Source organism: Bos taurus, chromosome 25 (assembly GCF_002263795.3).
Source record: "Bos taurus isolate L1 Dominette 01449 registration number 42190680 breed Hereford chromosome 25, ARS-UCD2.0, whole genome shotgun sequence".
Classification (NCBI taxonomy): Eukaryota; Metazoa; Chordata; class Mammalia; order Artiodactyla; family Bovidae; genus Bos; species Bos taurus.
Window position 1 is genome coordinate 1275518 of NC_037352.1, and position 13729 is coordinate 1289246.

The 13729-nt window shown below is 56.8% G+C and overlaps 1 protein-coding gene across 2 annotated transcripts in view; it reads left to right on the plus strand.

The window, feature by feature from the left end:
- Positions 1-13672, plus strand: part of CRAMP1 (cramped chromatin regulator homolog 1) — a 44807-nt gene extending 31135 nt beyond the window's left edge. The window contains exons 11-21 of one of the 2 annotated variants that reach the window (XM_005224460.5): positions 828-1005; positions 2814-2995; positions 3081-3155; positions 4845-4926; positions 5866-5970; positions 6082-6260; positions 6798-6860; positions 7349-7580; positions 8330-8494; positions 9052-9197; positions 9922-13672. In XM_005224460.5, the coding sequence (XP_005224517.1) occupies positions 828-1005; positions 2814-2995; positions 3081-3155; positions 4845-4926; positions 5866-5970; positions 6082-6260; positions 6798-6860; positions 7349-7580; positions 8330-8494; positions 9052-9197; positions 9922-10086 (1572 nt within the window). In that variant the 3' untranslated portion in view covers positions 10087-13672. The remainder of the gene's footprint in view (positions 1-827; positions 1006-2813; positions 2996-3080; positions 3156-4844; positions 4927-5865; positions 5971-6081; positions 6261-6797; positions 6861-7348; positions 7581-8329; positions 8495-9051; positions 9198-9921) is intronic. The other variant, NM_001205874.1, reaches the window with a different exon arrangement.
- Positions 13673-13729: the final 57 nt, after the last annotated feature.

Sequence of the window (13729 nt, forward strand, 5' to 3'; positions counted from 1 at the left end):
GTGCCTGAGCGTGTGGGCCATGGGGATGAGCCTTGGATGGGTACGGGGGCAGCGTGGCATGGAGCTGGGAACAGGGCAGGTTTCAGTGTGCTTGGGAAAGGCCTTCCTGGGGGGACGGTGGGGGCACAGCCGGGGAGCAGGGAGCAGAGCTGGGTAGGGGCTGCGCTGGGTGGAGTGTGGCCCGAGGACCTGGTGGGCAGCTCCCTGGGAGGTAGCTGGTTGGAGTGGTCTGGAGTTCCTCGCCAGGCTCCTGGTTGAGGGGCAGTGGCTGCGATGGCCCTGGGAAAGGGCAGCCTGCTGGGTGGACCTTGCTGAGGCCAGTGAGCAGAGCCCCCACATGGGCCGGAAGAGTCAGCTCTCCTGGCAGGAGAGCAGTGGTGCTGGGGGCTGGGGGGTGAAGTCACAGGCGTGGTGAGCGGAAGGGGTGCCTGTGTGGTGGGGGCCTGGGCACTTGATGGCAGCCAGGCCGGCAGGAGCCGTGGCCTCAGGCAGGCCCACGAAACCCCTGAGGTGGGGGTTTTGACTCCGCAGAGGGCTCTTTGGCCGTGCTTGTGTTTAGCTTTAGAAATTACTCTTGTGTTTCCTTTCTCTGACTCACAGAAGAGGCTTTAAGAAGGTGAGTCCCTGTGGCTTGCTGCTCGGCGTCCCCTCCTGTCACTGCGGGGTACATCCTGTCTGTGCCACCATGGCAGTGAAGGCAGAGGGCTCCCAGAGGACAGCGGCTGTTTCCCTGGGGGCCTGGGGCGCTGACCATGTGTCACGGCGTGTGACCTCTGACCCTCTGCTGTTCGTCCACGCTCAAGTGTCTTTCTGTGCCTCTGTCCCAGGCTCCAGAGACGAACACTGGCTCCACAGCCTCCGTGAGGCCCGCCCAGGAGGAGCAGTCGACGCCGCCGCCAGGAAAAGTGGTGACCGTCAGCTCCCGCAGCCCGCGCTGCCCCCGAAACCAGGCTGCCCTCCGCCACAGCAAGGCCTTCTCGCCCAGCTCCGTACCTTGCTCCTCAGGTGAGGCTCGGATGGCCACATGCGGCGCTGGGCCTACAGGGGCCTGGGGCTCCACTGTGTTGGCCACAGGCTGGTGGATGGCATGCAGGTAGAGAAATCACCACCGCCTCACAGGGAGGGGAGAGCAGGGCCCAACGTAAAAGCCCTGGGGTACTGGGTGTGGGAGCTGACAGGAGATGTGGGGGACCCCGGCCAGTGTTCACCTTGGGGGACTTGCCTTCTGAGGTCACCAGGAGCCTCTGTCCTGCTGAACTGGTGGTTTAGAGCCTGAGGAGGGCTGGTTCTTTCTGGGTCTTAGAAAGGCTGCTTTTCTTTTCCTCTGAAATAATAGAATAGTGAGGCTTTCAGTTAAGGGATTCCCCACCAGCTGAACACAAATCTCGGAAAGCAAGACTGGCCTACCTGCTGGTCCACAGTTGTGTCTGGGAAGTAATTGTTCAGGGTCTCTTATTCGGTTTTGTGGCACATAAAACCACAGGAGAGACAAAACCCATTTCCCTAAGGCGTCGATTTACTTGCTGTTTTTATTAGAAAAAACATACGTCGTCGTGGCTGGCATTGCTCACTCTGCAGGATTCTAAAGAGCGACGCTGGTGGAGGGTCAGGCCCCTTCTCCTGCGTCCATGTTTCTGTTTCCGTCCTGGTGTTGGTCCTTCTCTGGCCGTGGCCCCTGTGGGGCAGCCACAGACTCTGAGCCCATTGTCCTCAGGGCAGAGGCACGTTCATCAGAGTTGAACCAGGGTGGTGCCAGCAGGTAGGCTGTATGGTCTTCTCCACCTTCTCTCTGGGCTTCAGTTTTGTGATTCTGTGAACTCTTAAATATCCACATTTTTCCTTGATTGAGGATGCTTCTGGCCCAAGGCACCTGCAGTTCTAGAATCCTGACAGGCATTGGGAAGATACAGTCTCTGGACTGTGTGTGTCGATTCAGCCTCACAGATTTGCAAATAAAGAACAAAGAAAGGGAACCCATCTCTTCCATGAAATAAGCTGCAGCAGTGGCTGTGATGAAAACAGTGAGCAGAGTCCCCAAATGTTGTTCAGTTGCTCAGTCATGGCCGACTTTTGCGACCCCATGGACTGTAGCCCACCAGGCTCCTCTGTCCATGGCATTTTCTAGGCAAGAATACTGGAGTGGTTGACCATTTCCTCCTTCAGGGGATCATCTGACCCAGAAATCGAAACCGCATCTCTTGAGTATTCTTTACTGCCGAGCCATGTGGGAAGCCTGGAGTCCCCAGATAGTAGTTCATAAATACTTTGTCCTTTTATTTTTGGGCCTTTTTTCTGTATAATCAGACTAAGACCAAGAAGATCAGTGGATCATGGTCCATAGCTTGCTGGTTGTAAATAAAGTTTTATTGTAAACTTTATTTAAATAAAGTTGTAAATAAAAGTTTTATTTTGTTTACACTGCCACTGGCTCACAGGTTGTCTGTGGCTGCTTTTGTGCTGAGTTCAGCAGAGACCATGTGCTCAAGGCTGACTTCTTGTCTGGCCATGTCCAGAGAGCATTTGCTGACCTCTGGTCTAGACTGGATGACTTGGAAGGTGCATCTCCCCTTCCACTGAGGTCAGCGGAGGTCAAGGAAAGCTCTGATGTGCTTACTTGGTGAGGACCAGAATTTCAGGGAGAGAAGGAGAAAAGCAGCTTCTGAGAGGACGGATGGATATACAGGAGATTTCTTTCACGGACAGCAGATAGGGTCGTCAAAAATTCCTTTCTGATTTTCTTCCTGGTGGACGCCCTTCTGCACTGGTGGTGTTGCTCCGGGAGCACTGCTGTCATCTCCCTTCTCCGTCTCTAGGTCTGAGAAACCCTCCGAGGCCCCTCTTGGTGGCCAGTCCCACCAGCACGGGCAGCAGCGACTCAGACGGTGGCCTTTTTGCTGTCCCAACAACGTTGCCACCCAACAGCCGGCATGGAAAGCTCTTCTTTCCCAACAAGGAGACAGAGCTGACATTCCGGCAGCACCTGAGCTCTATCAGCGTAAGTGGGCCTGCCCCCCACCCCCGGCTGCCAGGCCGCCCAAGCGCGGACAGGGCGCACTCAGCCCAGCACTGTCTCCCCGCAGATGCAGTCGGACTTCTTCCTGCCAAAGCCCAGGAAGCTGCGGAACCGGCACCTGCGGAAGCCGCTGGTGGTCCAGGTCAGCACCCCGCCCACCGGCATGCCTCCTTGAGGGCTGGCCGGTCCCGCCGGCCAGGCTGCTCAGAACACGCTCGTGTCCTCCTGGGTCTCAGGTTTACCATGTGAAGTGGGGAAGTCCTTGTTCTTTCCTCCTCCTTATTAATAATTAGGACAGATAGAGTAGTCACAGCAACCGTAAAGAAAGAAAGTGTAGTTGCTCAGTTGTGCCCGACTCTTTGCGACCCCATGGATAGTAGCCTGACCCAAGCTCCTCCGTCCGTGGGATTTTCAAGGCAAGAGTACTGGAGTGGGTTACCATTTCCTTCTCCAGGGAATCTTCCCAACCCAGGGATCGAACCCAGGTCTTTCACATTGTAGACAGACGCTTTACTATCTGAGCCACCAGGGAAGTCACAGTGATCGTAACTGTACCTAAAAATAAAGGTAGATTCAGCACAGCATGAAAACTGCTTAGAGAAAAGACAGAAAGTTCTAGGGATTTGGGTTCCAAGAATGTCTGAGATTGGACTATATTTGAGGCTCTCAGAACATCTATTTATAAACTCATCAATGGAAGCAGTTGGCAAGGTTTACGGGTTGGCCAGAGGCCAGACCTCTCCTGGGCTCGTCGTCATGAAGCTGGGAGCACCCGTGGATGCGGCCTGCAGACCCACAGGGGAGAGCCGGGTGTGAGAGGCACAGGAGAAAGGGGGCGTTTTTACGTGGAGGTGACAGATGAAGGAGATGATGCTGAAAGAACTGTGGGCTTTGAAATGTATGAATGTTTGTGAATTAATGCAAGGTTCTCCTTTTACTAGATGCAGAAATCTGTTCCTCTTTTGGAATTAATTTATTTAGGAATGAGGGATTGCATCACAGACCTTAGAAAGGAAGATGTATTCCAAGTGCCCCATGTTTTTTGTGCACCCTGATATAACATTGGGGCATTTAATTTTTAGTGTATTTGGTTAAATACATAGACCCTCCGCCCTGGATGAGGGAGCACACTTCCTGGCTTGGAGGATGCGCTGCAGCCCAGCGTCTCAGCCAGGACACCCTTGCGGCCTGCCCGTGGCTATTTTGTGTTGTTCGTCAATGGCTTTATTGATACTTAGGAAGCCTGCCCATTTAAAGCATACAGTTCAGGGTTTTAGTATGTTCATGGGGTTATGCAGCCCCCTCATGCCCCAAACAGAACCCCGACCTGTTACCTGCACTGCTTCCTCCCAACCCTGGAGCCACTTCCTGTCTCTTGGGAGCTGCCTGTTCTGAGCATTTCACATAAATGGAATCACACTTCATCTGTGGTTCCTTCACTTAACGGTTTTTGTAAAAGTTTCGCTGGCACACGGCCCCGGTCCCTCATTTCCCTGCTGTGCATGGCTGCTTTCACAGCACCAGGGTGGACACAAGTAGCCATAACAGACACCACGCGGCCAGAGCCTGCAGGTTCTACTGCCTGGCCCTTTCAAAGAGGTGCAAGGCTGGCCAGGGATCCAGGGCCTCTCACCTCATGGACAGTCAACGCACCGGCTCAAGGCGCCTGGCAGCGCCCAGGGAGGCCCCGCTGTGTACCCAGACCTGTCGCGCCTCCAGCCTCCCTGGCTGACACACTCTGTCAGCGTTTCACATAGACAGCCGGCAGCGTCAGCGATGAGCCTGCTTCTCGCAGCCGGTGGTGGTCACTCTGCCTGTTTTCCCTCCACAGAGGACGCTGCTTCCGAGGCCATCTGAAAACCAGTCCCACAACGTCTGCTCCTTCTCCATCCTGTCGAATTCCTCTGTGACCGGTGGGCACCGCAGCTCCTCAGGAAGCTTTCCTTTCCTCGCAGCCCCGACTTGGGGAATCACAGGCGTCTGTCCCCATAGCTCTCTGAGTTACCTTCCAGGCTTTCCTGGGTCCATTCTATCAACGCACACATGGGGTGCAGCTGCAGGGGGCAGTGGGCCCAGGCAGTGGTATGGGCAGGCAGCTGTTTACTGCTGACCAGTGGTTTGCAGGCAGTTTCATCCCCAGGTGGGCTCGCATGGCCCTGGATGGGGTGCTGTGCTCAGGTCACTTTAGAGAAGGGTCTCTTGTCCACCCTGTCCATGATGTCTTCAGGCGTGTAGTGGGGTACGTGAGTCTGTAGGGTGCATGACTCATGCTCCGTGCTCCCCCAAGCTCAGAGGGGCCCCTGCTCTTTGAAGTGAATCTTAAGCAGTGAGATTCCTTCAGTGAAGCACGTATTCCATGCTTTATCCTATCAGTCTTCATTTCCCAAGACCCAGACAGCAGTCAGTGGCTTTTTCTCACACCTACTTTTCAATGGCAGAATGCCTGCCAGGAAGGAGCCAAGTGGAAGAGACAGAATTTTGGCCCTAGGTCTGAGGCTCTGACCATCTCAGAGGAGTCTGTGACTCAGCTCAGGAAACAGCCACCGTTAAAGGGCTATCTCTGGGGACAACAGTCATGACCATAGCCATTCAGCAGCCCCCAGGAGGCGCAGTGATGCCGCTGTCATAGGCAACAGTGCTTTCTGCCCATTGGGGCCCTCTGTGACCTCTGACTTCCTCAAGTTGGCGAGTGTTAGGACATTCAGTGGTTTCCAGCTCGGCTCAGCTCTGTGGTCGGGACCGTGGCCGTGCAGGAGACTGGTTGGGAAGGGGAGTGTGTGCAGCCCTGCTGCACGCCCAGCAGCTGTTGGCTTGTGCAGCTGATATGTCTGCCTCCGCTCACATCCTCACAGGGAGAGGCTCCTTCCGGCCCGTCCAGTCCTCCCTGGCCAAAGCAGCTGTGTCCCGGCCGATTGTGCCCAAGGTCCTCCCCCCACAGGCCACGGGCCCCCTGGCCAGTAAGTCTGCGACTCTGCCTGATGTGTACGCGAGGCCTGCATGTGGGGGTCCCCTCCATGTGGGCGTCGGGTATCACGGGAGCAGAGGCTTGCATGTTGCTCCTTCTCCAGGTGCTATCGACCTAGCAGCTAAAAGTGCTGGCATCATCCCTGGGAGCCCCCTGCCAGTCCTGGACACAGATGGCTTGTCCGGCATCGCCCCGCTGTCTTCAGATGAGGTGACAGCGGCTGTCACGGGGCCAGACTCCACCGGCCCCCACCAGAATGGAGACCCACTCCCCGCCGTAGGGGTGAGTGTGTGCAGAGGGCTTCTCCAAGCTGCCACCAGCTCCAGAGGTGGCACGTTAGGGTCCAGTCCCTGAGAGTCACAGCCACAGGCTGAGGTGGTATGGGACTCCAGCTCTGCTCTAGAGGGAGGAGGTCACTGAACAGGGAGGCCAGGGCCTGAGTGAGGCCACGTGGCACAGTGGGTGAGCCATGGATGGAGGCAGAGCAGGTGATGAACCCAGGACTCTAGGCCACTCAGGCGCTGCCTTGGCCCCCTGCTCTGTGGGCGGCCCCTTAGGACCGCAGAGCCAGCCCCGCCTGGGTACCATGAGCTGGACCTCTTGCTGTGGCAAGTTGGCTGTGGACTCACAGACGGTCTTCAGTGTGGGGCGGTGCGGGGGGCGCGCTCTGAAAGCAGCGGGCTGTCTTGCCCCCGGGAGCGGCTTCCGTCCCTCAGTCTGTGTTCTGCCTGTGAGGGGCTATGGGCTGGAGCGGCTTCCCCACGGCAGCCTGGCACTGGCTGGCTCGCACTCACCGGCGTCCTCCTTGTGTTGCTGTAGGCAACAAGCGACCCATTCATCAGCGTCCCCTCGAGGCAGGAGCCAGTGGCCGACAGTTTCCAGGTAGAGTGTACTGCTGACTGCTGAGCAGAGTAGCTGCCCCATACCCCAGGGAGCGCCAGGTCCCACCTCGTGGTCCTGCTCATGGTCCTGGACTTCCCCCTCTCCGTGATGCCCGGTGGCCGTGCCTCCCTGCACCTGCCTTGATCATGCACACATGGCTCCCATCTCAGGCTGCCAACTTCCCTCTGCAAGTTGGCTGATCGAGACACAGTCCTTCAGGGTCTTAAGTTTTCTGGGCCGGAGAGAAGAGTTCTCAGCTGGGGGTGGAAACAGATCCAGGCCACATTGGCCTGGCCCCTCAACTCTGTGGTCCTCCAGGGTTTCTGGGGGCAGTGATTCCCCAGGGGTGTTTCCTGGTGGGAGAGTGTGGGGTTTCTGCCTCTCTTGCTGTCCTCGTCCTCAGTCACTGCTCTGCGGGGCCCGGTTGGCTTTCGTTCCTCGATACGGCTGCCTTTTGCATCGTGTCTCAACAGTACCTGTCTCCACAGAACCCCCCCGTTCTCTCCTTGTCTGAGCTGTCCAAGGCCCCTGTCCACAATGGGCTCTCCACACCACTGCCCCCATCGGAGGCCTCCAGCACCCGGCTCTCCCCGCCTAACGTCTCTGCCCTGCTGGACATCTCACTGCCCGGCCCCCCTGAGGACGTGCTCTCGCAGGGAGAGCCCGCCACACACATCAGTGACTCCATCATCGAGATTGCCATCAGCTCCGGCCAGTATGGTGAGCCACAGGCGCTTCTGCCAGCCTCCCAGACTCAGTTCCCGTGGGGAACTGACCTCCCGCCTGACTGCCGCCTCTAGGCACCTTGTCGTCCGGCTCAGCTCTTCTTATGGTCGTTGAGCCTCTGCATCTTTGAGGCACCGCCAGCCTTAGTGGGGGCGGCACTGGCATACAAGGCCCTTGCAGGCGGGACCTGAGCCATGGTGGTCTGGAGTAACTGCCCGGGCTTTGGGATACAGAGGGGCTGACGTGGCGTCTCTGGCCTGGGGATCAGGCAGGCCATCTCATCGGCTCTGAACTGGGGTGATGCCTGTTGGCTGGCAGGTTCTAGGAGGCGTTGGGCTGGTACCTATGGGCTTTGGCTCCCCAGCTCCCGGAGATGGTGCCACAGAAGGCAGTGTGGTTGGCACCTGCTGGTCAAGGCCAGCCATGGATTCAGAGCTGAGTCAGCAGCTGGCAGCACGTCACCATGGGCCAGTGACCAGCCCCTTTGAGTGTGTTCCCCTCCCTGGGGCCTTGGGGACACGAGGCAGCTTGCAGGGCTGCTGTCGGCAGCAGCAAGAGGGCTCAGGTGCCGCCTTAGCATGGGCCGCCTCTGTTGTGGCCAGTGTCCATGTCTGATCATGGGTGTGTGTCCCGGCTGTTGGGGGGCCCTAGTTGGGTCCTGGGTCTCCCAGCTCAGCTGGACATGCCGTGCTCCCTCAGCCATTCACCCCACGTGGTGTCTGACCCCAAACTTTGGTCGACAGGTGAAGGAGTTCCTCTCTCTCCAGCAAAACTGAATGGCAGCGACAGTTCCAAGAGCCTGCCCTCCCCGTCCAGCAGCCCCCAGCCAGACTGGATCGCCTCTCCCACCCACGACCCCCAGTGGTGCCCTAGCGACCCCACAGACTCGTCACTCAGCAGCTTGTTTGGTGAGTCTAGGAGCACCAGGATGCACAGAGCTGGCATCTGGACAGTCCCGGCACTGGGTGCTCGGATATTGGGAAGGAGGTGTTAGAAGACCCATCAGCTTCCATCTCCTACCCAGAGGCGCTCCCGTGGCAGGTCTGGGACCTGCACACTTTGCATTTGTAGAGCATGGCCAGGGTGTGCACCCGGCTCGGATCGGGGCAGGCTGGACCCTGGCAAGCCAGGCCAGCACCAGGGAGGGCACGACACCTGGCAGCCCAGAACAGACAGGGGCTCTGGTTTGGGTGGCACTGGGGGCTAGTCCTCTCACAAGTTCTCTGCTCAGAAAGTCCCAGGGAGCAGTGCAGAGCCCACGTCAAAGGGAGATCGCAAGCCTGGAGTTGTGTGGAGGTGGGCGTGGTGGCCTCGCTGTGGGCGCGGCAACCCCCCAGGCTGCGGTGGGCCCTGCAGGGCTCCCCACGCACGGCAGGGCAGGTGTGGCCTGACACCTCCAGCCGCAGCACCGAGTTGCCTGGGGGGCCCAGGCCCAGCTGCTCAGGCCCCTCCCTCCTCTGTGCAGCGAGCTTCATCTCCCCGGAGAAGAGCCGGAAGATGCTGCCCACCCCTGTGGGGACCAGCAGCGGCACCTCCCTGCTGGGCCCCAGCCTGCTGGACGGGAGCTCGAGAGACTCCTTTGTGTCCCGGTCCCTAGCCGACGTCGCTGAGGTGAGCGCCTGTCCTCACCCTGAGTCTGAGCACTGGCCCCCACCCCAAATTTGCCAGGCCCCTGCGCAGAGTGCCAAGTGGGGCCTCTTGGGGCCGGGCACTGCTGCAGGCCCTGAGCAGACTGGTCAGAGTCCCCATCCTCGTGTGGCTGACTGTCCGGTCTAGCCGGGACCAGATCTGCCCACAGGACCCCAGCCTGATGCTGGAGGCCCCACTGTACACTCGGGTCTCCACCTCCACTCTCTGCCTCACTCGCTGTCTCCTCCACCATCTTTGCTGATTCTTAAACAGCTGGCTGCTCCCACAGGGCCTGTGCACTTGCTATCCCTTCTTGCAGGCATGTTTCCCTCAGGTCTTTACACAGCTCGCTCCTGCACTTCTGCGCACATCCTGCCTCAGAACGCCTGTGTCACACGCACCCATGAAAACTCCCTCCTCCACTTGCACCTCCTCCAGGCAGCCTTGGAGTAGAACCAAGCTGCTGCTCCCTCTCTGCCCCTCTGGCCACTGACCATCGTCCCAGAAGTCTCATGTGGGTGGGGTCCTGCCACTCTGACCTGACTGCCGGGCAGTGGCACTTGTTCACAGAGTGAGGTTCACAGTGACGACCCTGTGGTTGTGATGTGGCTCCTGGGGGGACTCTAACCCTCACCATGGAGGGGCACGCACTGCAGTCTGGCCATGGTGTCCAGCCACCTGCTGACAGGCCTCCCCGTCCCCGCAGGTTGTGGACTCGCAGCTGGTGTGCATGATGAACGAGAACAGTGTCGACTACATCTCCCGCTTCAACGACCTGGCCCAGGAGCTGTCCATCGCCGAGCCCGGCCGCCGGGAGGCTTTGTTTGACGGCGGGGGAGGTGGCCCCCCAGTCACAGACCTGTCCCAGTGACGGTGCCTCGTGGTGGGGGCAGCTGGGGGCTGCGAGGGTGGTGGACGGGGTTGGTGGTCCTCAAGTGTCCGGGGGAACTGTCTTCAGACGGGAGGAAACGCAGGTCAAGTTGGGACTCCCTGGAGACAGTCTGAGCAGGAGCATTTCTGCACCCAGGACGTGTGACGTGCACACAGCCCCGTCCTGCCGGCCAAGGAGAGGGGCCAGGACATGCGGAGTCCGGCAGGGGCAGCGTCAGCTGTGGCTGTGGCGTTGAGCCACCCGTGGCAGGGGCATGGGTCAGGGCCTGTACAGTGCCCATACTTCCACCTTGGCGGTTGTGTTGGATGTTTAGGGGTTTTCTTTTCAAAAGGAAGGAGCGTTGGGCCTGGCTTTTGTTGTTCTGGCTTGGGGAGTTGTGACTTCCTGCTCTCTGCAGGGAGGCTCCAGGCTGTTGCTGCCTTCTCTGCCAAACCTTGCCATGCTCCGGTGGTCCTCTCTGCGGCTGGAGGACAGCTGGGTGTGGCCTGGCTCTGCCTGGTGTCTGCACCGTGACACAGCGGACACTGTAGGGGACACTCCGGTCACAGGGCAGCAGAGGGTCCTGGGCAGTGTAGCGAGTGCCGTCTCTTCAGAAATCCTGGTCCTACCTAGTGCTTCCCTCATCTGGGCTTTTGTCCTGGCTGACTCAACAGGACAGGGAAGAGAATCATGTCTTGCTGTGGGCTGCGTGGACTTCTTGCTAAGCTGGTCAGAAAATGTTTTGCTTGTATTTTAAAATGAGTTAGACGGTGGAGACATTGGAAGAACAGGTCCCTGCTCAGTTGGTTTCTTCCCCGCATCCATCTGTAGGTTTCTTCTTGGTGACCTGAGACATTGTTTCTCTCACTGGGGGATCCCTGAGCACTCTTTTGACTACAGATTAGACCTTACTGATGACCTTGACTCTCGGACACCTTCCTCCCTGGCGTCTTGGACAGATGCCCTTTGCAGGGGAAGTTCTCTCTTCCTCCTGTGGACGTCAGTGCAGAGTATGCCCAATTCACGTATACAGTCCTTTGCTTGCACTTTGCCTCATGGTCTCCTGTTTCTCTTCCTTCTTTATGTCCCTTCCGGAGTCCAGGTAGGGATCAGACATCAGGCGCAGTCAGAGTGCGCCGAATCCACCTCCCTCTGGTGTGCTCCTTGCGCCGCCTTGGGTGACCAGCAGGGAGTCCAGTGTCCAAGTTTTCCCCAGTGAAGCTAACGGGGCTTCTCTGCCTTCTCGGACTCGGTGGGCCCAAGGTGCAGACTGCCCTCCAGGCACACCCCTTGTGGGTAGGCGCCAGTGCTGTGGTGCTGGATTCCCCACCCACCCACTGCCCACCCTCCACCTGGCAGCCGCAGTCAGTGTGGCTTCCTGAATCCGGCCCAGCCCACCCTTGTTTGTGTTTGTCCCCTCGCCTCCCCCCAGCTCGCTGTGGACCTGCAGCCTTCCCAGCCAGCCTGGCCCCTCTGGCTCCTCCCTTGCCCTTGAGACGAGTTGAGCCAGTACGCGAGGCAGAGCGGAGGGTCCTCGGCATGTGCCTGAGGAGGGGCCAGTTGATCACACTGCCTCCCCAGCTCCCTCCTGCCTCTCGAGCTTTCCCAGGGCTCCAGCCTGCCAGGGGTCTCCCTCTTTCAGCTCTGGATCTGGGCACAGACATCAGAGGAAAAGCCTCTGTAGGCAGCTACTCTGGGCTCTTGAGAAGAGTCCCAAGCCCCTGGAGGTCTGAAAGAAAGGGGCGTGGCACCACTTTGTGAAGGGAGACAGACAGCAGTATTTGAGTCCACAGTCTCTCTAAATTAGCTTGTGTTTTGTGATCAGTGTATCAGCTTCTTGAAGTTAGCATCTTATCGAGCCAAACAAGATCAGGTCTGTCTCTGGGCATCTGACTCTGCTAGATCTACAGTGGGCTGGGCTGAGGTTAGGCTACTACCAGCTTTCTCCTTTCCCCACTGTCTGGGACCAGCGATGCCAAGTCACGTTACTGCACCCATGGTGGGGGCAGTGCCCAGTGGCAGCATGCCCCGTGCTGGGGACCATAGAGACCCAGGCTGTTCATCCATCAGGGGGCGCCCCGAGGCGGTTGGTGGGGAGGTCAGTACCTGTCACCTGGTGATGTCTAGCATGAGGAAAGCTCTGGAGATTTGGATAAGCCTTTGTCAACCCTTTACTCAGCAGCACCTCCCACCTGCGTCTCTCGAATAGACTCCTTGTGGGGGTAGCTGACTGGCCAGTGTCTGCAGTGGGGAGGTGAGTTCCCGAGGCGAGGATTGTCTCTTCTCACCTGTGAAGCTGACATGATTCAGAGAATGCTGCTTCTCTAGCAACCAGACAGCTGTAACTGTTTGCTTGCCATAATAAGGGAAAATGGTGTCATATGTAGCATTAAGACGTTGGATGCATTTTCTCCCAGCCTAAATAATTATATATGTATACAAATAAGCAACTGTTACATTCAAGGCTGGGATTTTTCAAAAGACCCAAGTGGAGAAGCCTCCCACTTCCAGCATCTCCCTCTGCCTTTGCAGTGGAAGGTGTGATTGTCTCTGTCTGCACTTGTGGCTGCCATTGTGTGTTGAAGTATGTTGTGATTAAGACCAGGTCAGTCTCAGAAAAGCCTTTCCCTCATCACTGACGTCATCAGGGATCTTTCTGCTGGCTCGTCTACCCTGAAGAGTGAGACTGAACAGCCCCTGCCTCTAGGCAGTTGTTTTTGTCTTGCTTCTTCATTGTGAATACTCAAGTGATGAGCAGCCCATTCTTCAGAAGGTAGAGAGGCCAGCTGGGGGTCCCCTGCGTCTCCTGGGTGTAGAGTACTTGCTCAGGGCGGAGGGATATTTGGAACCCTTTCATGGGCTGATCCACTCGCTTTCCTGCATCAGTCCTGTTCTCCATTCTGTACCGCAGCCTCATTACTGGTGGTGTCTCTTCAGTTTAATAGCATCTTTAGCTCAGTCACACCGCTGAATCTAAACATGTGCAAAGAAAGGCCACAGAATAAAAAACACTTGAAACAAATGGGAGAAGGAAAATGCCAGTTGCTTTTTTTTCACGTTGAAATCTATCCCAGGTGCATTTAGGAGGAAATATGGCACTTTTGTCTTAAGAAAAACCCAGAGCAAATCTTTCCTGGCTGTCAGACAAACTCCTAACCCTGCAGTACCTTGTATGTCGTGTGAGGGGAGCAAGTCCTGGAAGCACTACAGCAGCCCGCCCTGCTGTTCTGTAGCAGGATAGCCTGCTCCCGGGCTTCTGGGAAGCAGAGATTATTGCTGTTTCTTCTAATAATCGTTAAGCCATATCATCTAAAGTTTTCGGCTTGTTTGAGATGTGAATTTGTTTTATAGATTATAAATATACAGTGTATGTATAAAGCAGAATGCCTGTCCTTCCTGATTATTTTTTGTACCATATTGTAAATTATATTATTTATTCTTTACCAATTTGGGGAATAAAAGGTGTTTGGTTATTTAATATAATAAACAAAAGCTGTTAAACTTCTTATGTTTAAATTTCCAGTTGAACTTGTAAATCTGTTTTTATTATTGTGCATAAATACAATACTAATACTTGGTCTAATAATTACTGTTTCTGCTTTTTTCTTTTTAACTGTGCACTCTGCAAACAGCCCAAGTGGCC